Source organism: Anguilla anguilla, chromosome 1, assembly GCF_013347855.1.
Source record: "Anguilla anguilla isolate fAngAng1 chromosome 1, fAngAng1.pri, whole genome shotgun sequence".
Lineage (NCBI taxonomy): Eukaryota > Metazoa > Chordata > Actinopteri > Anguilliformes > Anguillidae > Anguilla > Anguilla anguilla.
This window is the reverse complement of record NC_049201.1, coordinates 49,538,620-49,563,859: the sequence shown is the minus strand read 5'-3', so window position 1 is coordinate 49,563,859 and position 25,240 is coordinate 49,538,620. Positions and strand designations below refer to the sequence as shown.

The window sequence follows — 25,240 nt, the reverse complement described above, 5'->3', positions numbered from 1 at the left end:
TCATGCAGAGTAAAACCTTTCAAAGGAAAAACTGCATGATATTAGAACCAGACTGAGGTTAACAATAAGCAAGGACTGTAATCTTTACTGTTGTATTTTAACCAGTTGTCAGATCTTTAACAGGTCAAAATCTTTCCTGTCACATGTCTTAGGAGAGATTAGAACACCAGAGCAGCTCATTAATTATTACATTTTGTATGCCAGAAAAAAACACTTTGGAAAGAGTCCAGTGACAACACTGGTGTGTACATGTATGTAGTGCTATTCTGATGTTCAGTGTTCAGTGTTCTTACTTGTTTAACATGCAGCACCCAAAAAATACAAATTTATGCCTTTTCCCTTTACAGAAACTATCAAAAATAAATGTCTGTAGGGAATATGGCAGTTATTTCATGTTTAGCATTTGAGCTTTGAGCTTTGGTTGCATTTTTCCTTTGTAAGACACTCAATACTCCAATATCTGAGCACTTTGACATCATTATATGGGTCAGATGATACCATTTTCCTTGACAGGTTGCCACGGTGATTTCGGTGGTGTGGTGTGCTTGCTTTATTTGAAAGAGAAATTATTTCAAAATCAAATATAAAATGTTAAATGCACCTTGAAACTTGTACTGAAGTAATGCTGCAGTGAGATGCTACCTTTTTTTATCACAAAACAGAACACTCCTCACTTTGTCTCTGTCTGTCTCTTAGCAGCCATGAAGATAGCTACTATTTGCTTATGAAATCATTGTGGCGATACAACTAAATGCTGCCTGTACAGATTCAGGGTAATGTGTCAACCTGGTAGTATTTCAACTGAAGAAATGTCTATAATTCAGAAACCATATCATGCATTCAGCAGTCATTTCACAGATGTAGAAAAGACAAGAAATAAACTAAAGTAATAATGAAACTCAAGTTTTGATGTGCTGTACACTGGTCCAGGTTGAATATTTCCCCAGAAATGTCTACTTTTCCGAAAAAGTGGTCTCTGAACATTTGCATGGGTTTATGAAGCATCCAAGTCAGCTGAACACAAAATCTGAACTCTAAACATTTGCTTTGTGTAGAGCATCTGTCTATCTGTCTGTCTGAATTTCAGTTTGATTTATGGGTATGAAAAACATAATAATAATAATAATAACTTTATTTAAATAACATACATAAATGCAGTTCAAAGTCCTTCTCAGAAAGAAGAAAAAAGCAATACATGCATATACACATAAAGTTCTAAAAACTTTTACTTATTGCTAATAAAATAGGATTGTGAAAACTACTAAACTAAATAAACTAATAAAGAATTACAATAAAATATAAATGTACAGCAAGAACACACAGCCTTTTCATTTATTTTAATAATAAATTAAAAGCCAATTTAAAATAACATGTTTTCAGTTGATTTTTTAAATTACCAATTGAGTCTGCTGTTCTGATGTGTTGTGGGAGAGTGTCAAGGGGGTACAAAGATGGGTACAAAGGGAAAGGAAGGTAATGTTCCACTGAAAGGTTTAACATAAATTGGTGATGGATAGTGACAAAACCCTACAGGCCTGGTTAGCCTTTTTACTTATTAGCACCTGTGAACATGTTAGCCTGGGTCACATACATCCAGGCCATTATTGGGATTCTAAAGCAATAGAGAAATAAAATTTATGCAAAAAAAACTCAATTTGTATAATCTATATTATATTATTATTGGAATTCCAAACAATGTAGAAAATATATTGTATATGGTTAATGGTTGCCATTTACCGCTGCTAGATCATATTTAGCAATGAAAGTGTAATTCATTTTATGTGAAGATGTGATTTATATTAAAAAACAATTAATTAAGTTTGTCTGTGAAAGATTAAAATGAAATTATAGGTCATTATGCAGTAGATTATTTTTATTGTTTTGAATAGACATAAGAAAACCATATAGGAAAAAAGACATAAAGCAAATAAAGATGATGAATAACAAAGAAAAAACAAAACAAGAACCAAATTGACACTGGTTTTATAACTGGTTATGCAATACTCTCAAAAGTGTCATTCCTCTTCATCTAAACGTTAAATTGACTGAGAATATTATCATGTAAACAAAAAGTTTAACTATCAAGTCATAACAAGTCTCTCTCTCTCTCTCTCTCTCTGGAAATGGTGTTTTGCACTTGACAGAGGAACTGACTTGGCTTTACCTCATTGGCTCACTGATCTGAACCCTTGGCGAATCTTGAAAGAAACGTCACTTTACCCCAAAGACTCTGCTCTGTAGTACAACTGGAAGCTCTGTTGATTGATGACATGACTGTCTGCCGCTATGTTCTATTTACAGTGTAACAGATATGTAGATGAATGTCTTTTCATTTTTAATGTTCTTTTGTTAAACAGTAGTGGTGGACATGAAACAGGGCCACAGGTGTGGTGTGTTTGCAACGGTATGTGAGATGGTTTATGTCAATGAAAGCAATTTCTGATTTAAAAAATAAGACAAAATTCACAAGCAGAAAAATAATTTGTGAAACTTCTGTTTTTGGGAAAACCTGTATCAAACAATACAATCAGCAGATGGATTAATGTCTGACAATATTGATGCTGTTTTTAAAGTTATTTTTATCCAGTGGGAGTCTTGCACTCATTATTTTTTTATTTATTTGTTATTGGCTTCCGAGAAATTGGAATCCTGAGATTTCGCATAGCATGTCATTGTTGAAAGGTTAGGGGAACACTTCTATCGTTATCAATCATTGAGCAAGTGAGCAAACTGGCAAAATTATTTTGAAAATTAGATTATTGCAAAACTATGAACATAACCAGCCAAATTTGAATATGACACATTCCCCATTCTATATATTTTTTTTTCCTGAAATATTTTTAGTTCGCTGATATTTTGAATAAACAGACACTTTTAAAAATTATCCTGGGACTTTTGTTTTCTTAAGGGTTAATTATGTGTAAAACAGCATGTGAATGTAGCAAGAGAATGACATAACATATATCCTTTGCTTTAGAACCTGTAACAACATACAGTAACAGATGGAATGGTCAAAAAAACACCAGCCTACTTTTAGCATGAAGTTGGGTGAATGTAATACTTCTAGTGCTAATTCATTAATTATCCATTGAGAGAACACTTGAGCAGTCCTTAGCTAAACAGAACTTACATTATTTTTCAGTAATTCAGTAGATGCTCTAACCCAGAGGGACCTACACAACCTTTATTTATTTATTTATTTATTTATTTTTACAAAGTATACATTTACACAGCTGGATATTTACTGAGGCAATTTCGGTTAAGCCCCATGCTCAAGGGTGCAGCTATCTGGGAACTGAACCTGTAACCTTCAGATTGCAAGTCCAGTTCCCTATCCATTAACCACACTGGAAATATATATCAGTGATTAAGTGTTCTATGTGAAATGAACACAATATTTCACCTTTTTAGTGAATAAAATGCACATGGATGAAAGTCACTGAATGTGCTCATCTTATTCTAACATGAGGTGGACCTTCAGACTCCCCCCTTTATTTATGCACTGGTTCAGCACCAGAGTATAAATGTGCTTAAACTGCTGTGGTGTGGAATTTTGAATTTTATTAAAACTTTGCATACATTTACGTAGGGTCTGAATATTCCTTTTATGTATTAGCATTGTTTGGTAATCAGATACATCTCATGCAGCCAGATACCCCTTCGCTTTCATGTATTTTAGAAATTGTAAATATAATCGCGCATTACACGGTGTTTGCAGGAATATGTTTGTCTGCCACACATCTGTGACTTGACAGATTAATTTCTGATCTGCTTGCACATGCTTTTTCTAGAAACACTGATAAACTGCACGGTCAATAAATCTGACAGACATTTGACAGAGGGGAACAGTAACTCAGGCTTCTTCTGGAACAATAGCACTTATCTCCTCTATTATTCTTTATCAGTCCACTTCCAGCTCTCTGCCTGTGGACCACCCAATTCAACCAATTCCTGATAATAACTTTCATCATTGTACGGTTATATCACTTGCATTGTTTAAGTCGGAAATGACCTGAAATAGACAAAGGGGATAAGCAAAAAAGACATGCATCCCTGTCTGTCTAAAACCTCAATGGCCTGATCTGTGGAACGCCTGGAGCTATTTGATAATGTGAGAGTAGTTGGTTAACTTTTAATAATCATTTTAAATAAGTCCGATCAGATTTAATCTAATTGATAATATTTCTAAAGGTTAGCCTGCTAACTCCCTAATCCAACTTCATAAAATAGCTGCTTGACTGTATTCATTGAATCTTTAAGCTGAAAGAGAGACCCATGTGGGTTAGGCTTCTTGTGAAACAAGGAGCTAGGCATTAATGGCAACCTATGCTTAGCGGATATACAATTGCACCCATATATTCAGGATGATCAAAGTAAAGGTGAGACAATTTGTACTTAGCAATGAGAACAGACAGCTTCTTATGCCTGAGAGACACGTGAGCCGTTTGTTGTGAAGATTCTCGAAGTTCAGTACCAGCAAATGTTTGTTTGTCACGCTGGTCAAATACTGTACTTACTGTGTCCTGCCTGTCAAGCCAAGCGTGTATGAATTGATTGATTTTATGAGGTCTGCAGGAATGTTGGTATGTTCAGTATTTTCACATGGATTTGTTGACGGTACAATAAAGTCAGTGCACCCTGACAAAACTTGAGTCTACCTGGAACCAGCCGACCTTTATGATGTGTCTCAAACAAAGGTACAGGTAGCTCCAAAGTTTGAGCAGCACAGGATTTTATTAAATTAAACTATTCTCACATCTGTATTATTCCTCTCATGTATTGAAGATGTTTGGATAGGAAAGTTATCCCAATGACTGGTATTGCTGGTGTAAATCCATTGCTGATTGATAAGTAAATTCAAAAATAATGCTGAACTCCAGCCCTCCAAGACCAGGGATCTCCATCCAGGCCATGGATTGTAGGTTAGAATACCAAATTAAGCTGGTATATGAAAACACTTATAAATATATCTCTCACAATGCTTATCAAATCATTTAATAGTTAATAAAATTTTTTTAAAAGGTTCAAAACTGAGTTGATCAGGCACCCGTGGTCCACCCATTGAGTTGCAAATGGAGTGACTTCCTCCAACTCATGCCTGTGTGACTTTGTTTTTATTCTTCAATGGAGAGCACAAGCTTGTCAACTCTCTTCTGAATTGATAACGGAGGTTGCAACAATGAATATGATTGGGAATTCCAAATGGGGAGAAAAGCAATAAAAAAGTAATATGCACAACATGAAGCATAATTATTTTTTGCTGGTCTCTGCTGAGATATGCTGAGTGATACAGAACGCAAGGGAAATGTTCAAACCACTGACGATGCCCTTAAGCAAGTCCCCTGTAATACTTACAATTTGAATTACAGGAAGGCAATGATATGCTTCAAATTCAATCTGATCATTCATATATGTGCATGCCTAAACAATGTCGGCAACTCCTGGCTCCGCTGTTCAACAACACCCAACACCCATCCGCAGCAGAATAACTGATTGGAGTGCGCGTACCCAGACATGCCTCGGGCCCTTGGCCTGTGTCCAGCAGTGGGTAGCCCACCCTGTCGTTTGATCTGTGGGGTCGGCTCCAGCCAGTCCCGGCATTGTGTCCTTAAACAATGCACCCCAGACCTACTGAACTCTATAAACATGTCCCTTTGTAGGACTTTCCTCAAATTCTGAGTGGGAGACACACACAGTCAGGATGTAAGGCTACTCCTTTCCAAATTTAGAAAGTCGGTGACTCCTTTAAATCAGTCTCTCCCTAGGCCAGCCCTGGTGGCGGTGGGCCCAGGGGAGAATGGGTGCCTCTTCCCCCAGGGTAGCTTTTTCTGGAGTGGTAGCCAATGGCCTGAAATTTTTGTGTCTTTTGACCTGTGGGCCAGTGTACAATGCAACTTTCTTGTTGAGATTCAGTGCAATCACTGCTAAGTAAATAAATCCCTGTTTTCATTACAGATGCATAAATACTTGCAGGACATTATACTTGACGCTTGATTAATGTGTCTTTGAGTGATACTAATATGTAAAAAAAAGCATTTCCTCTTTCTCAGTGTTAAAAATCATTACTACACCAGCTACAGCCCAAGTCCATTTTTTTTCTCAAAATTGACAGTTTTTTTTTTACTGGGCCTTCACACTGTGTCTTCTGGCCAGTATAACACAGTTGAGGCTGCATGGCATGCATTAGAAGAAAATTTAGTACTAGTATTTAGCTAATGTTAACACCGCTTTGGTCCAATTGTGTCTCAGCTCCCTCCATCTGGAGGGCAGCAGAGAAAGTGTGTGGTGTGTCATCTAACTGGAATCAATGTTCTCCTATCTTTAATAATGATGAGGTGTTAATCCGTGGGTAGCCTATTAAATTTGGTCAGTGGCAGTGGCAGTGGTTTTTTACTTTTATTTTCAATTAAGGACTGCCATGAAGACCTAAGGGGTCGATTGACATGCTCCACTTAAAACACATCCATTGCTCAGAATATTACATGGGAATGGGGGCACAAGAGGGCTGGTCACCAAAGTCTATGGTTACATCTTAAAGAAAACATATCTCTCATTGCCAGTTGACTCTAGATGGTGGACAGATATCCCTGATCTGGACCCAGATTTTTTTCTGGGAGGTGGTTTGGGCCCCTGTCATGCAGTCGTCCAGAAACCCTGACCACCCACAGATCCATTTTAATTCATAGTATGACCTAAAAGGGACGCTCTTTCCTGGGATTGCAATTGGTACCTTTTACCATGTCATTTGGGAATGGCCTGGGGTGGCCGTGTTCTGGGAGTCTGTACTAAATAAGCTCTTCACCATGCTGACAGGAGCTGTGCCCCTGGTTCTGTCCATGCCAATCTTAAATGAGCTCTCTCAACTTCACTCACAAAAATCTCAAGAGCTTCTGGTTTTGTCTGACAGCTGCTAAAAAGATGGTTGTGACAAGATGGAAACCTTCTCACACTCTAACTCTTTACTTATTTCTGTGAATATATATGGGTGTGTGAGTGGGGTGTGTTGATACGTTGGTGCAGCTGTGTGTGTACGCTTGGTTTGTGGGTGTATATGTGTGGGTGCGTGTGTGTGTACATGTGTGTTTGTGTTTTTTGTAGATGGATGTCTGTATCTATATGGGTATATGTATATATGTAGTGTAAGGAAAAAAGGACGTTTCTCGAACGTGATGAAAAAGTACAAAGTTTATTTCCAATACCGGCAGTGACAAAGCGCACGAATGACACCTTGGATTCAGCAGAGTCAGACTGAACCACGAACCTTTCCAGAGGCTGCTTCTTATATGTTTTTGAAGCTTTGATCAGGAGTGTTGAATACACATACCAAGACGGATGTAGTCAGTTTATGTAACACCTATCAATTAGGCCATAATGTATTGGCTGTCCTGTTGCGATTGAATTAGCACGTCTGTTGGCTTGGATGGTTCCCAATCTCTCACTCCTGGTCGCTATTCTACCATTGTACCAACTGTATTGTGATAATGATAAGATCAAGGGAATGTGTGGCCAGCAGGCATATTGGCATCAGAGACAGATTTCTTACAGTAGTCTATATATGTATGTATATATATGTATGTGTGCATATGTTTATATACATGCTTTCTCACCAATAATATCACCATTATAAATGTTATTATTATTTTTAGTTTTGTTTAAATTGATTATGATTATAATTATTTTGTTGATTTTCCTTGATTTTTCCTAAACTGAATGATGGTATTAAATGACAAGCTCGGTTTTTTTAAAAAATGTTAACCAATGTGGTTGGTTACAACCATTATATGTATGCTTTTTATTCTATTGCTTAGCTGACTATATACATTACATTACCTTCATTTAACCAGATAGGTCATTGAGAACACATTCTCTTTTAAAGGCTATATGTCTCTATTTCTTTTTGAAATACATTAATAAGATTTGGATTAATAACATTTTGTTTTTAAAGGCTATTAGGATCCATTGATAAAGTAGGTCATTTAAGATTTTAAGTGGCTCTGATGTTAGTTCATATTAAAAGGTAGAATTTAGTAGGGTGATTTCTATTTTTTGGATTTAAAATTAAAAGAACTGAATGATGTGATATAACAGGAAGAATTAGCCTGATGAATTATAACTCATAATACAACCTCAAACATACAGACAACCTCTTTATATTTTAAAATAATAAGCATCAATCCTTATCAAGGTAAAAGTCATACAACAACACCGACAGGGACAGTAAAACCTTCAAATTCTCAGATTCAGAACGTCCTCCAAACCGTCAGGAGGCGATAACTCACTAAGGTGTACCACCCCGCAGGAGAAAAATCTCTTTTCCCACCTAGTTATGCGCAAACCACCGCTTCTCCGGCATTTGATCAGCTGACTATAAGTGTGGCGCTGTCTTGAAAGACCGAGCTGACAGAAATATTGATTGGCAGTTATGATTTGAACATTATATCTGTCACTTACCACTGTTTATCGTCCCATATACACGACCAGCGTTTCACTGTCATTCAGGTAAGGTGGATAGCTGACATATTCCACCACTATTTCGGGTCATTTCACTGTCGCTGTAGTCAGCTGTCTTGTTATTGTTTTTCAGTCGAGTAGCTAGCTAGTTAGCTGCCAAGCTGCCCTTTGCTTTGTTAGCTAGCTAGCTAATACATTAACTTACTGACGTTACATATGTTCATCGTCAGTTAATGTTTTTTTGACGTATCAAGTAATTTCTGGACTATTTTCAGTTTTTACGTTTATGTAAGATCACGTTTGCTGTCACGGCTTGCCTAGAATTCAAGGTAGTAGCATGTAGCTAGCAAATTAATTTAGCTGTCTAGCTAAAGGAAGTCAAGCCAATTTCATCTCAAGATGGTCATGTTAATATCATTGCCAAATGTCATTTCAGCAGGAACAAAAAGCTAATTAGATTGATTCTGCAGATAATGGATAACTTACTAACGTGAAGTGCTTAATGGTGTATAGCTAGCTAGTTATCTTTCAGTTCTTTGGAGGGACAACATTGCTTGGTAGTTTTGCGAGCGAAATGGGTAATTAATCATGTGATTTATAATTATCCCATTAATAATGCCCATCTTGCTAATAATATTCAGTTTGCAATTGCCAAATATACAGCCACTCGTGACCCGACGTCATGTCGTTAATTTAGGGAAGTGAAATGGATGGAACCATGCTTTAAAGGGAAGAATTCCAGTGTGACAATTGTACACGAGACTGTAATGACCCTGTGTCATAGCAGGCTAATTTGTACAGACACTGTCCATATATCTAGAGCCCAATTCATTTGGCACCCTACATGACAATGTAGTGCTCCTAGATTTAGACAAATGACTTCTGATGTTGTCTGTAAGAAGGACTCTTCTCCTGTTTTAATATGGAAAGAATATTTATATTACATTGGAATTCATACTCTCGAATACTGGTCACCGTTTTTATGAGTTCAGAATCAATCCTTGATTCATGTGCAGGTACTTGTCATCTGCTAATCTAGGCATCTGTCATGTCAATACGATGTTCTTAGCTACAGTTTATTTTTTAATTTTAAAAAATGTACATAGCCAAGGTCTGAGACTTAATTTAAACTTTGATGGTAAAACAAACAGGAAATTTTTTGTAGAATTTTATTGGTTGAAAGTCATGAAAGCCATTATGAGGCTGAGAAAATAAACCGTGAAGACAGGCCAAACCTCAATACTAACCAATATCAACTGTTTGGAACATTATTGAGAACAAAGAGTCTGCTGCTGAGCTCAGAAATCACGCAGAGTCTGGTAAGCCAAGGAAGATCTCTACAGTTGATGACCTAAGAATTCTCACCTTAATGAAGGAAAACCCCCAAACACCAGTCCACCATCAGAAAAACTCTTCAGTAGGCAGGCATGGATGTGCCACTGACTGCTGTCTGCAGCAAACCTCAGGGACAGAATTACAGAGTCCACACTACAAGATACAAACCACTAGGTGCAACTACAGGATGGCCAATTACAGTTTGCTGAGAAGTACCTAAAAGAGCCTGCAGTGTGTTTTGAAAAAGGTCTTGTGGACAGATGACACCGTGAATAACTTGTTTGTCAATCATGGCAAGAGCAAAGTGTGGAGGCCAAAACGAACTGGTCAAGATCCAAAGCATATGACCTCATCTGTGAAACATTGTGGTGGGGGTGTTATGGTTTGGGCATTGATGATTTAACTGCTGATAGCAGCAGCAGCAGAATGAAATCTGAAGTGTACAGAAACATCTTATCTGCTCAAGTTCAAGCAAATGCCTCCAAACTCATTGGACAGCGCTTCATCCTATAGCAAAACAATGATCCCAAACATACTGCTAAAGCATCAAAGGAGTTTTTAAAAGCCAAAAACTGAAGAATTCTTGACTAGTCAAGTCAGTCAGTGGATCTGAATCCAGTTTAACATGTGTTTTATATGCTGAAGAGGAACCTTAAGGCAACTAGACCCCAAACCAAGCTGGAGCTAAAGATTGCTATAGCACAAGCCTGGCAGAGCATTACCTGCTAAGATGGTGATGCCTATGGGTCACAGACTTCAAGCAGTTTTTGCATGCAAAGGATATGCGACAGAGTACTAAACATGACTGCTTTCAGTTACATATCAGTGTGTTCCAAGCATTATGGTGCCCTGAATTGGAGGAGCTGTATATGACAATTTCTACATGGTGAAACCAACATGTATTAAAATGACCCTTTAATTAAAGAACCAAATCAAGAAAAAATGGTCCCAAACTTTGTCCCAAACATTATAGGGCACTGTAATTGAGTGGAGGGATATATCCGTTTCACAGGTGCTTATGGGCCACTGTGCATAGCTTGATGGGCAGCCGATGACGGGACTGAAATGGAGTATGTGCGTTGTGTTTTTACAGTGTCCTCTCCAGTTCCTCCACCCTATCCACCTCACCTGTCTGCAGCTATGACCGAGTTCTGGCTGATCTCTGCGCCCGGGGAGAAGACCTGCCAGCAGACCTGGGACACCATGATGATGGTCACCACCCGCAACAACAACCTCTCCTCCAACAGCAAGTTCAACATCCCCGACCTCAAGGTGAGTCCTGCCCTGCCTTCGATAGGTGTACAAGCTCGGGGGCTTGGACCAGTGCCATTTCAATTCAGTCAATTTGGGAAATGAATTGGAAATTGAATCCATGAATTTCAAAGTCCTCAAAAAAGCTTTTTTGTAATGTTTGTTTATTCAAAATTCCAAGAGTTCCAAGACAAAATTTACAGGTATACATTTTTTCTCATTTCCTTTATCGAACTAGGTGGCCATACATACTTATTCAGCCCCATCCAGAAAAGCTGTTTTTTTCATGCCTCTTTAATAGCTGAGGCACCCCTTAATAGTCGGCTTTTTAGCTAGCTAGCTAGATCAGGTGACAAGACCGCTCGCAAAGGCAGCTGATTTTACCGGTTTGTCAGTTGACATTTCTTGAAACGTCAGTTGTATTGAAGAAGTACAGCAAGAGGTACGAGACACTGACAGAGATACCTCTGCTACATCTTCATGTCTCCAACAGATTCATTAATGACAGCTGATCAAAGCATCGCTACTGAAAGGGATTGTGGTTAGATTGATTCAGCATGCTTTCTGTAGTCAGCTAAAATATTTTGCGCAAGGTGGTGTGCTGTATTAATGAAGCTATCAACACAAAGTTATCAACATAAGTTGTTCATATTTTACCATCTGCCATACATTTAATACTCACTGTTTGATAACCAAAATGGTTTTAAGCTGATAATGCAGAAAGCCGAAAAGATAAACGTGGAATTTGATGGGCTTATCTATTAGTTTTTTCAGTTGACAGATTTGAAATTGAATTGACCCCAACCATGCTTGGGGTGCTCACACTTACCCACCATGCATCACGTGATTAAAAACTCCTAGGACTTGACTCCCCCTAGTGACAAGTAATCCAGCAGGCCACTCCTGTCTCCCATGGTGAGCCTCTCACGTCTCACGTGTCATGTGACAAACAAAAATCCCAGGCGGAATGTTTGACCGGGGCCTCTCCTTGAAGCGGCATGTGACTCGGCAGAGCACCTCCAATCCGCGAAGGGGGGGTCACGTGACCTGCCTGGGGTGAGCGAAACAGCCGCATGGGACACAGCGGCCTCCTGGAACAGTTTGTAACGCATGACGAGGTCCCGACAAAAGAGGCGCCACGCTAAGCGCATAGACCCTGGCCGTCACTGCCGGCTCATTAGCTCTCAGATGTCGCTAATAAAACAAGCAGAGCGCCCGTTTGGGCAGCTCCGCTAATGCGCCCCTGATCAAAGGGAACGCGAGCGCCCCATTATAGCGCCACATTATTTTCTTCCCCGACAGGTGGGGACGCTGGACATCTTGGTTGGGCTGTCTGATGAGCTGGCCAAGCTGGACTCCTTCGTTGAGAGGTACGTAAGGCCGAGAAATGTGCTGAAACCGCGGAGTCTCCCAGCCTCGCACAGACAGAGCTCCGCTTCTCCTCCGGTGATCGAGGGCTGCCTTGCGTTCCCCTCCCGGATTCAGCGAGCGCTCTTGTTTGATTTGGACGAGTCTGAGTCTCGTGTGCCTTTTCGGGCGTGGAGACGGCCTGGTTCTCAGCGTCCCGTCAACCCAGACCCCTTTAATCCTTCTCCGCCCTGCGCGCAGATGAGGAATTTCAGGGAGCGGTGTAGCTATGCTGCCCGCAGGCCGAGGTTAGCGATTTGCAGTTTGGTGAGGATTCGGCGATTTTGCTGTACCATAATATTTAGACTGATCATCAGTGTGCTTTTGGAAGTTTCACTTCTCTATTTATAAACCCTGGCAGGCTTGTTAGCTGTAAATCATTCCCAAAACCCCTCTTTTCCTTTGTGAGGAAACTTCATGGTTGCTTGAGAAATGCTTGCTGTGGTAGCTCAGTGTCTTTTTTCCCCTCCTTTTTCCCTCCTCTTTTTCTCAAAGCCAGCGGCCTCTATTTAAAAACAAATTGGAGGACAGATGCGAGCATTTGATCCAGCGTTTTTTGGATGTGACCTTTAAAGTGAGCGTGGTTGACGCAGAGGTCCTTCAGTGTGCGGCTGGATGGAGCCACCAGGGCCGTGATGTGGCCAGTCTGGGGCACGGGGGGAGGGGGGGGGGGGGGGGGGGGGGGGGGGGGGCGGTTCGAGCAAACAATCCCAGAGTTCAAAGCGCAGCTGAGAGAGAGTAAAGGGCCATTGAGAATGTTGGGAAAAAAGCTCTTAACTACCATGAACTGAGGCAATATTTCAGAGCAGAATAAAGAATAAGACACAAAGTCACAAAGCATGGGCATCTCTCAGTGATTATTCATATTAAATAATTTACTGGCCTTTTAACATGAACATGCTCCCCATTTTTATTTTCAACACATTTGGAAGGACTGGTTGGTCAGTCTGGGATGTACATCCATATCTGTTGTTTATCCTCATGGTGGTGGTGTTTTTGCTCCAGAGAATTGCAGAGCCAACGCACCGTTGTCAGTATACTCAAGTCAGTATACTCCAGAACATTGGGGGGAACACAGTGATTACAAGGCAGCTATTAACATCGTTGGCTGTTACATATGCAAATTTCATGCCAGGAATCTGAGCAAATTTTGTTGTCTTTAAAATTTTTGTGTGATTGATCATAAAGATGACGATTTCCTTGCACAAGTTCAGGAACACCTTCAAAAGTATTCCAGTCACGACCCTGACAATCCTACCGCGGGACAGTTCAGTGATGAGATGAGCTGGAAAATAAAGTTGAACTCTGCCCCCAGCCAATCAATCGTGATTTAGCCAACCACATGATATATTGATGGACCAATTGCAGACAGCCTCCTGGTGGACTGTTTGTGAACTGTTTGTGCTGGGGGCTTGCTCACACCACATTGTACAAACTCAGATCTTATTGATTGTTTCTTGTTTGAAACATGTTGTGTTTTTTGCAAAGTTCTGTTTCATTTTGAGTGTACAGGTGCCTTGAACTAAAGGAGTTTCTAATGCTCAATGGTTCAGTTACTTTTCAAGATTTTGTATAATATATGCTGCTTTCTTTATTTTTAGAATTTTTCATTGAGATATCTTATGGGTTAAATTTAAACTTCTGAAACAGGATGTTTGGGGTTGCAAGTAAGACATTCTGAGCAATTTCACTGTCTGAAGTCTGCAGTTTTGTGGACTCGAGGCTGATATAACATACTTCACTTGCATTTCTAATGCTTTGGACCGTACTCGACAAGCGAAAAGCAAAACGTCTGGTTTCTGAAAGTATTCCCTCTTGTGGAAGTGGTGAGTGGAAATGCAGGAGGGCAGAACATTTAACAAATTAGACTGCAGCCATGGAAACACAGGAGGACACTTTGTGTGTAGCTTGTGCAGGCAGGCGGTGTGCTGACCACAGTCGGCACTGGCATGGCTAAGATGTGAAACCAGTAGGTCCCACTGTAGCAGTGCCTTAACAGGATGAGACACCCAGCTGCCCTTTTCTTTTTAAAACTGGTTTTAATTGAGGTTGAGCATTGTTAATGGTGCTTTTTGACTCAGGTCATGTGTTTTGCTGTTGGTTGTGCCTGAGGCGTGTCTTTGACCTATTGGCAGCGTGGTGAAGAAGGTGGCCCAGTACATGGCAGACGTGCTGGAGGACAGCCGAGACAAAGTGCAGGAGAATCTGCTGGCCAATGGAGGTGAGCCAGTTACGCTGCACGCACCTGCTCCCAATGCCACTGTGAGGCTATATATGCCACTATTATGAAGTGTGAGGAGGAGTGGATATGATTCAGCAATCATTAGCTCACTAAGTAGTGAAGTAGTGTTGTCTTGCTGATGCCTAGCTAGACTGCTGCACACTATAGTTTTCTGCTTATCTAGCTAACTAGCAACCTCACATTGCAACCTGATAAGGGTCCAACTAGGCTAGCTCTCTTTTTTATCAGAAGTGCTGCGCTGTTGGCATGGTTTCGGGCAAACCTCTGATGAGCAGTATCACTGATCCAGTCGGATGTGTTGCTGTCTGTCCGCCAACAGTGGCTTCCACTTCTCCAACCTACATTTAAAAGTGGTGACAGGCAGTGGTAACCGTAGCAACTCTGGCTGACTTAAGGCCATCCAACACCATCAAAAAGAAGCTGTTGTTATAATTCCAATCAGTTTATGGCCATTATTGGCTAATTCATTTTACATTTACATTTATTAATTTAGCAGACGCTTTTATCCAAAGCGACGTACAAAAGTGCAATTTTGTAATTCAGTGACGCAACCAAAATAAACAAGGTGCGGCCTAATGGACAATAATATTAAAGGAACATTTCCAAGAGAGAACAATTCATTTCTTAGTAAATGTAGACTTTTGCCAAGTGGAATGTGAAGTCTTTTGCTTCATGTATATGTGAGGGGTTAATGATTTTACCCAGACTTAAGCTATTGGGCATTGCCTTTTAAGAATCAGTGACTTTATTGGCTGAGCCAACTCTGAACTGCAGATCTGTAATTTGGATTTAGTCGACCTGCCTACGTGTGGTCTGAATTATTTCATAGTACGACAGCTTTGGGCTAATCCTCGAACCGCATTTAGAATAGAATAACTTTATTTTTCCCGGGGGAACTTCAGGCTGATTTGGGTTTGCAGATGCCCTTACCCAGAGGCTCTTACACATTGTACATTTTTATCATATTTTACATATTCTTTTTTCATATTATATTTTACTGAAGCAATTCAGCTTCTTGCTTTGCTCAAGGGTGCAATGGCAGATGCCCCACCTGTACAGGATTTATACAATGACAAGGCTAACTTTTAACTGGAAATTATCACGTTTGAGTGTTCAGCACCACCATGAAAGTTCAATTCAAAGGTGTTACCATGACCTTTCTGTGGCATGTTTTCATCACTGCCCAATCCCCAGAAAATGTGGGAGCTTTGCAGTTAGGAACTGTATTTTGAACACTTCCTCTGTGCAGTGTTGAGCTTGTTCATCCCCCATTTTCAGATGTGAATATCTAAACTGCATTGTCGCCTGCGTCATATCGTCAGAACAAACTGACTGGATTATAATTCTTCACAATGATTTATCATCTTTGTAATGGACGGGGTGGTAATCGGTTAGTTAGGTGGTGATGCTGATAAAATGCAGTTAGCAGAGGTTTTTGCTATTTTTATTTAGGAGAGTGTTCCGTGTGTGAAACAAGTCGTATGCAATATTTTCATTAGTGAGTTTGAGTAACTGTGAGGAAGAATGTGTGTTTGTGGGAGGGTGCGCTTGTGTGGATGTTTTATGTACTTGTACTTAAATCAAGGCTTCCATTTTTGTTACTGTGCTCTTCAGTAAATGTCAGATTCCTTGTGATCATATTCAGGTGCGACTCCAGCTTGAAATGTGTGAGTACATATCATTAAATTGCCCCAGTGCTAAATCCTGAACTTTTCGCTTTACTCTGAAACAATAACAGTTTTTGCCTAATTAATAATTGGTTTGCCATGATTTTTGTTTTTCATTCCAGTGGATCTGGTGACCTACATCACAAGGTTTCAGTGGGACATGGCAAAGTACCCCATTAAACAGTCACTGAAGAACATCTCTGAGATCATATCCAAAGTGAGTCTTATTATGGGATGTGGGTGCTTCTGTGCTGTATTTGATGTTTGTGTACATTATGTTTGTGCACACGTGCTGAGCCTCGTCTTGCTCTGCAGCAAGTATCACAGATTGACAATGACCTGAAGGCCAGAGCGTCGGCCTACAACAACCTGAAGGGCAACCTGCAGAACCTGGAGCGGAAGAATGCGTGAGTACCTGCAGCGCCCTGCGGCAGAGTGTGTGTGAGAGTGTGAGTGTGAGTGTGAGTGTGAGTGTGAGTGTGAGTGTGTGTGAGTGTGAGTGTGAGTGTGAGTGTGAGTGTGAGTGTGAGTGTGAGTGTGAGTGTGAGTGTGAGTGTGTGTGTGTGTGTGTGTGTGTGTGTGTGTGAGTGTGTGAGAGTGTGAGAGTGTGAGTGTGTGTGAGTGTGTGAGTGATTGTGTCTGTGTGTGAGTGAGTGAGTGTGTGTGTGTGTGTGTGAGTGTATGAGTGTGAGTGTGTGTGTGTGTGTGAGTGAGTGTGTGTGTGTATGAGTGTGTGAGTGTATGAGTGTGTGAGTGATTGAGTGTGTGTGTGCGCTGTGCACCAGCTTGAGTAACTGGGCAGAGTGTGTGAGTGTGTGTGCCGCTGTTCGATGTTTAATGTTCAGTGTACGTTATTTTGTCATTCCTCTAGGGGGAGTTTGTTGACCAGGAGCCTGGCTGATATTGTGAAGAAAGAAGATTTTGTGCTCGAATCTGAGTACCTTGTTACAATGCTGGTAGTTGTACCAAAGTAAGTATAGTCAAGCTGTTAAGAATGTTGAGATAACCATTGAAAATCGGGAAAATACCCGCAAACCTTAAGCTCTGTGCCTTTCACAAGAGCATGCTTTTCAGTCCATTTCACACTGTGTAAAAACAAGGGGATTTTTATAGTGTATGTGCAACTGGAGCGACATACAGCATGGACACTGTACCCTGTATTGACAACGCTTGATTTGGAAGTTTATGGAAAATATGTAATATTTCCTGCCCTCTTGTGGCAAGTAAGAGTAGCAGTGTAGGAACTGGTGTTTTGAAAGACTTTCACTGGTGGCTTGATTATTTGATTATTTTTTTATCTTAATTCTCTTTTCATTTAGTAGGAGTTTTCTTGCTTGGGCATTTTTGTTTTTATCTCGCAGCTCTTTCCTTGTCGATTCATGTGTTTGTGTTAAACCAAAGCCTTCAAACTAATATACCTCCTCTTCAGGGCAAATTATGCTGACTGGCAGAAGACTTATGAAACTCTCGCAGAAATGGTGGTGCCTCGATCCACTAAGTGAGTATTGACACACAATGAAGCACATGATTGGTTTTGCTTGCTAGACAGGTTGTAATGGAGGACCATTCAACGTCTGCAGGTAGTGAGGTGCACATCTTGAAGGGAATGTTTATGTTAAATGAGTTGAGTTCACTGTGAGCACGTTTCAACTGCTTTAAACATATTGCTATAAAAATTTCTTGTACAGCTTGATGGATTTGTCTTTATTTTTATGGAGGGTTCTTCTGAAGGCCTGGGAATGTTGATGTAACAGCTAAGAACCTAAAGCACCTGCTTCCCCGTGGGCAAGACCAGAGGCTTCTGTCTGTTACTGCTCCGCAATTGGTGCTCTTTAGTACTCAATTACTGGTTTTTATCTGTGAGTGCCAGCTGTTTCCAGAAATCCTCAGAAAAACTCAATTGGCTGGGCACAGAGTAACATGCGTATAATTAAACCCGTCTTAGACAAAGTCTTGCAGCTGTTAAGCCTATTTTTATTTGTTTTGGATCGGGTAAAATCAATCGCTCTTATTTTCTGAATGTATATCAAAAAATGATTTGCTGTATGCCAGGAGTATGAAAATCTTACACAGTGCAGCCTCACATGGCAGCCTCAACTGTACGTACTCCACTGTGTGTAGGCTTAGATTTGGGAGCAGTGTGGCAGTACATGATCCCCTAGGTTGTAAGTGAAATTCTGTACCAAAAAGGCAATGCAATAGAGAAATGAGTCCCCTAGAGCCGGCCTCTGAACCCTGCTCCTCTCATTTTTCGCTGCTTACGGTACACATAGCAACGGTAACCGTGGCGGGCGAAACCCTGCGGTGGGTTCGATTTAGGGCAGAGACCAGCGGGGTCTTGGGCTTTATTGAATCTGCATTAAGGTTGCGTCGCCGCGGGAGCTGAGTCAGCGGTCTGCCCAAGAGCCGGGTTCCTGTCCCCCTGTAAATACGTGACTCCGGTTTGGCATTTTCAAATTGTGCTAATTGTGAGTACAGCAGGAAAACAGCATTTCCTGGAACATAGGACCGCGGGTTCATGCGCTCGCAGCGAGCCCCTTAACGCCCACTGATACGTAATGGCCACTCTGAACCTGAGCACAGCGGTCCAACTAACGGTGCTGACACAGGGAAATGTGAGCAAATTAAAAGTAAACAAACAGGTAAAAACTGCTTTCCTAGTTATCGGTCACCGGTGTTCTGCCGTTTGTCCTCTTCCGTGGCTCTTCCCTTGTTCTCAGTAAGCCGGTGGAACACTCATTATTAGAACAGTGTCAGCAGAGGCTGGGACCGGAGGAAAAAAACACCAGGGGAGGCAGACTGAGGGCCACTGTCCTCTTATTTTCACCAGCTGCTTCTGGCCTCGTCACCTGGTTGTTCATCACCAGGGAGACATTGGCCGTCACTCGACAGTGCTCCATAGAGATTTGTTTTTACGATCGTTCTTTTAATGTGTGTGCTTTTTGAAGGGGCCTACACGCCTGATTGCCTAATTTATGTGCTAATGATTGAAATGTGTGTACATGACTGAGAGTTTTGAATTGCGTCTGTCCCCCTACCCCCACACCCACCTGCAGCCTGCTGTTTGAGGACCAGGAAAGTGGTCTCTTCAGCGTCACCCTCTTCAGAAAGGCCATCGATGACTTCAGACACAAGGCCAGAGAGTTCAAGTAAGAGACTAGCTTCGACTCTCTCAGTCACGTTGTGCTCTGGAGAGTGCACTCTTCTTGCACTTCATATATACATATTCACGCAGCTGAGGCAACATGAAATGAACCAGTGTCTGGAAGTAGCAGACAAATACATGTGAATTCAGTAGTTTGTACCCTGGGTCGGTACGTACAGAAAATGGTATGATAATGGAAATTTCATATAACTACAGCAGAAATATATTTCTGGTCTCCACATAGATTTTGTGAGTCTAGAGGCCCTGGAAGATTGAGTTAGAGTTGGTGACATTTATTTCCTGCAGTCTCATAGATACAGATCAGTTTTAGTGTTGTGATGAAGGTCTGTGGTTGAGCCGGCTTGAGTCATTGAGTCAAGGTCATGATTCCTCTGAAGTACCATTCTGAGCATTGGGATATTAGCATAGCACATCTTTGGATGTTGGGTGGATTTATCCTGTATCACAGTATCAGTCTGGTCAGGCTCATAGTACCATAAGCTAGTGAGTGTCACAAGTGAGGCTAGGGTGGAGGTGATGCTGGAAGAGATCCTGCTAATGGCTAACTTGTTCCCGCCCTGTCTCAGGTTTACTGTACGGGACTTCCAGTACAACGAGGTAGAGATGAAAGCTGACAAAGAAGAAATGACACGGCTCTCCACAGACAAGAAGAAACAGTTTGTAAGTATTGCTCTCTTGAAGAGCACTGTTGAGGAAAAAATGTTTTAGAAGAATAATTGTATGTAACATTATATAGTCTTTCCATATGTTGCATAAACATTATCTGTGTTTATTTTTAACAGTTTTTTAAACTCATTTTCATCAAGGGTGTCAATAATTATGGACCTGACTGTACATTTCTCCAAGGGGTGCAAATGTTTATGTGTACCTTGGGGTTTTCATGAGGAAAATTATTCCTGCAAATGCAGCTCACGTTGCTTAAGATTCCTAGATTCGATCAATATTTGTTTTTAACTTTGACTTGAAAACGATGTCCTAAAGTGCCAAATGTTGGTAAGAATGGTCTTTGGAGGGTGAATAATTTGGGATCACCCACCAAGCTGGCCAGTAACTTTTTATGAAACCGTAACTTAATGTTTGGCTTAAACCTCTATATTTTTAGGTTAAACTCGATATGTTAAAAAAAGAGTTAATTTTGGACCCTGCTTAAAAATGAGTGGGACTTTTTATTCACAAATAAAGGTTGGTGTGTTCGGCTGTTTGCACAATTGCTAAACTCCAAAAACTGTAAAAAAAAAAAAAAGAATCCACACTTGCTTTTAATTTAAGTTAAGGACAGATGTTTATCGAATTCAGACCTACTTCTCCAGCTGATTTAATCTGTGTAGTTTTGTGAGTACAGACTCTAGAATTGTATTCTGAAATGGAAAGTGCCTGCAGCTGTGATGCACACTTCTGAGAGCAGGACGTGCTGAGTGTGCTTTGCTTCTTCTCCGCAGGGTCCACTGGTGCGATGGCTGAAGGTGAACTTCAGCGAAGCCTTCATCGCTTGGGTCCACATAAAAGCGCTTCGGGTTTTTGTGGAGTCGGTCTTAAGGTAAAGAGCTGCACGTCACTTTTTGGAGGGAGAGTGGGTGGGTGCTGGGGGAGGGAGAGTGGATAGCTGCAGGGGGAGGGAGAGTGGGTGGCTGCAGGGGGAGGGCGAGTAGGTTGGTGCAGGGTGAGGGAGAGTGGGTTGGGGGAGGGAGTGTGGGTGGGTTCAGGGGGAAGCGAGTAGGTTGGTGCAGGGTGAGGGAGAGTGAGTTGGGGGAGGGAGTGTGGGTGGGTGCAGGGGGAAGCGAGTAGGTTGGTGCAGGGTGAGGGAGAGTGGGTTGGGGGAGGGAGTGTGGGTGAGTGTTTGGGGAGGGAGAGTGGGTGGGTGGGGGGAGTGTGGGTGAGTGTTTGGGGAGGGAGTGTGGGTGGGTGTTGGGGGAGGGAGAGTGGGTGGGGGGAGGGGGAGGGCGTGTGGGTGGGTGTTGTGGGAGGGAGAGTGGGTGAGTGTTTGGGGAGGGAGTGTGGGTGGGTGTTGGGAGAGGTAGTGTGGGTGGGTGTTGGGAGAGGGAGTGTGGGTGAGTGTTGGGAGAGGGAGTGTGGGTGGGTGTTGGGGGAGGGAGATTGGGTGGGGGAGAGAGTGTGGGTGGGTGTTGGGGGAGGGAGAGTGGGTGGATGCTGTGGTCAGTGAGTGGGTGCTGGGGTGCTGGGTGAAGGCCTGACGTTGTTTATGCTCTTGTCATCCACAGATATGGGCTTCCCGTCAACTTCCAGGCCATGCTTCTGCAGCCTAACAAGAAGAACATGAAGAAGTTGCGGGAGGTTCTGTACGACCTGTACAAACACCTGGACAGCAGCGCGGCCACCATCATCGATGTGAGTTACTATAGTAACCAGAGAACCAGGAGAAGCTCTTACCAGCACCACACCTGTGGAGGGAAACAGCAGTCTTAACCCAGTGCATAGACTCAACAGCTGTGCATGTGTATTCATAGGCTTAAACCAAGTGACTTTTCTAGCACACTCCTCAATATCCGGTTAGATGCCATATAACAACTGAATTTATTACACGGCTGTATGATGAAATATATTTGAATTGAATTTTTTCTACTCTTGTTGGCTATAAGTAGTGGTCTATAATTTCAAATGGAAGTATGTCTTCAGAATTATAAATATCAAAACCTGAATATTACTTAATTAATGCTGTACGTATTCACTCCCTTTGTATTAACAACCCAAACTGGGCCAGGTGTATTCTGTTTTCTTGATAGCTCACATGAAATACTGTAACAAGGTCCACCTGTGTGGATTTTGTATTCACCTCTGTTCAACTGCATGATTGCAGAATAAATATCACCAGCTTTGTGAGGTATCACAACTGAAACAGTAGATCAGATCAGACATGCTTTCATGAGAACCAAGGAGCTGCCCATCGAACTTCAAGAAGTTCTCTTAAACAATTTAATCCATCAAACCACCCATCTGTACACATGGGTGTGACCTGTTTTTTAGTTGGTTGTTCAATACTGTGCAGACAATGAGCATTTAGCTCCCTAGCTGTCAGTTCCTCAGGACTAGAACAAAGAGAACAATAGCCAAACAAAATTGGGTCTTGTGGTTTCCTGTAATCCACCTCTTTTCCTTTTTGCAGGCACCCATGGACATCCCGGGTCTGAACCTGAGTCAGCAAGAATACTATCCATATGTGTACTATAAGATTGACTGCAATCTGCTGGATTTCAAGTAGAGCAGTGCTCATTTCCCTACGCCCGCAATCCATCCCGTACTTGTTTGAAACTAATTTACTTCCAAGCCTCTTTCTCTCTACCCTCTCTTTCTTTTCTTTTCTCTGTCATGCTTGCTCAATATAGGGTGATTCAACCCTCCATTCTTCCATAGTCATTCCTTCTGCTACTTCAACAAGGGGAAGGGCAGCTGTGTTGTACCAATTAGTTTGATATATATTTAGTGGTCCAAGCCTCCCAGATGTTTGAACCCTATTGTCTCTGCCAGGATTATAAAAATAATAATAATTCAACATTCAACTTTTAGCTAGTATGGTAGGCTGGTTTGGCTGGCTGAACTCTTGCCTCAGCGAAAATATTGCACAGATTGGCCACCTGGTGGCAACACAGTGCACATGACAAAATTGTGGCATTCATAACCCCAGCTCCTGTGGCCCCTTTGAATGGTGTACAGCATTTGTTATATAGGTTCCTCTGCTCACAGGGTACAAAATTACATCAAAAAGCCTGCCATATTGGATTCCTGCAGTAATGCAAAAAATGCTTAAAATGCTTCTTCTGAAAAAATGGACCGTTTCAGTCAAAATTTGACATGGTGCATTAGTGTTTTGAAATGACTTTTCTTTTGGTTTCATCAAAAGATGACCGATGAGTACCGTGGTAAAGATTTTGAACCTGCTGCTTGATTGAGATCTTCATTTGACACATGTACAGTATGTGTGTCCTAAGGATCATTGACATTTTGAATTGGCTGCCATGTTGGAGTATTAGTAAGTAGCCATTTTCTTATTTTCATAGTTTGGATCTAACCGTAAGCGTGATTCTTATGAACTTGGAGTGCATGTCCCTGTGGCTACTCAGTGATTCTACAGCGCCTGTTGAATTTGCGGTATATAAACAGTTCGTAATTCCTGTTCCATTTCACATAGAGACTTTTAATCAACCTCTAAACATCCTGCTCCTCATGGAAAACAAATCTGCTCAATCTGTACATCCCAGTGTTTACCCTTGAGCCCTCAACATGTAAAATCTATGGACTCATGTACTGTCAGTGATGTATTTCTTTCATAATGCTTTTTCACTAGAGCTTGAGTGTGTGCCTCTTTCGCATTATGCTGTAATGGGGACAGGCTTTATGAGAACATAACCCATGTTTTTGCCTCAATACGCTTCGTTTAAATGAATGATTGTAATTGTTTCTTTGTCCTGAATGTCATGGTGTGGTAAAGAATTATGGGCAGATCTCTTTATCGGTGTCGAGTGGTGTGGACTTCATAAACGGGGTCATTAGGGGCTCGTTTAGGTCATGTGCAGCCCTGTGACACTTACAGACTACTTATATGGGACAACTCTGAACCCTTTCTCACTTGAGCGAGAACTTGCATTGAAAGGCAGACTTGTCTTAGTATTCACCATACCGGACCTTTACCATAATAGATTTTTTGGCATTTTTAATTTTCTGAAAAAGACTTAAATGCTTCTACTTCTACAGAAATAAACTATTTTGCAGAAAATTAGGCATGGTGAATATATGAACTTATCTCTTTACAGGTATTATCTCTCTTGCGGTTATGTCCAAAGATGACGAAGTGACAAGCCAATGAACATGTTGGTATAGCTTATCAAAAAAACGCTAATAAATCCAAAATGGTGCAAAGAATTTGGTAGGTGTATTCACACTCACGTGAAGATATCACCCTGTCTGCAATGGCCTAATCAAAGCACATGGGGGTGCCATAGAGCTCCATATTTTATTAAAAATATTTTTAAATTCCATTTGTCCATTCCCATCGGCATGAACAGAAATTGGTTCTTGCAGCTACATTATATATGTTTTTTTTATTTGTTTACAGTTTATGTATTTTAATAACATGATCAAGTTATTTAAATATCTGCTCAGAGAATCAAAATCTTTGTGGCCACTTCATTCATAATGAAGAATATTGCTTTGTAATCATTCCACTTCTGTGCCATTGTGGAGTTAGAGGATGCCCCCTTCACAGACATTGCTTAAATATTCTTTACCTCCTGGAAAGGGAAATTTGTTTGTTGGTATTTTTTCCTACAGTGTGATTGGCTATAGCAGATTTAGCCTGCTACATTGTTCAGTATGATCAACAGTTGAGTTGGCTTGACTTGAGCCCCACCTGCACAAGATTATGATTTATGACAACTTAACTGAACATTGTAAAAGCATATCCCCAAAATTGGCAACTTCTCTCACTTCAGAGTCAGCCTGGCCAGGCTCACAGTACTGTATGGTTATGAGCCGAACAAGTGAAGCTACTGTTTATGTGAGGGGGTAGGTCTTTTATCCTGTTCTCTTAACACATTTGTTGCCTCTCATAAGTAGTGGTTCTCTTAAATGGCAAATTGTTTTACAATGAAGCAATATGTGTATTGTCTCATATCTGTACATTTGGTGTGTAAAGGACAAAAATGCGCAGGCACTGTCCATAGTCCATACCATGGATGAAAATAAACTAAATGGATATATTAAGAAGTA

At 41.2% G+C, this 25,240-nt stretch overlaps 1 protein-coding gene across 1 annotated transcript; it reads left to right on the top strand.

Moving 5' to 3' along the window:
• The first annotated feature begins 8,329 nt into the window (after nt 1–8,329).
• LOC118237478 (V-type proton ATPase subunit C 1-A-like) lies at nt 8,330–25,240 on the top strand. Its single transcript, XM_035436215.1, has 13 exons — nt 8,330–8,499; nt 10,880–11,058; nt 12,340–12,407; nt 14,580–14,665; nt 16,476–16,570; nt 16,669–16,760; nt 17,225–17,323; nt 17,783–17,851; nt 19,410–19,502; nt 20,086–20,179; nt 20,959–21,056; nt 21,739–21,865; nt 22,641–25,240. Exons 2-13 carry the CDS (start codon nt 10,927–10,929, stop codon nt 22,734–22,736), a joined length of 1,149 nt encoding a protein of 382 aa, XP_035292106.1. The 5' UTR covers nt 8,330–8,499; nt 10,880–10,926; the 3' UTR covers nt 22,737–25,240.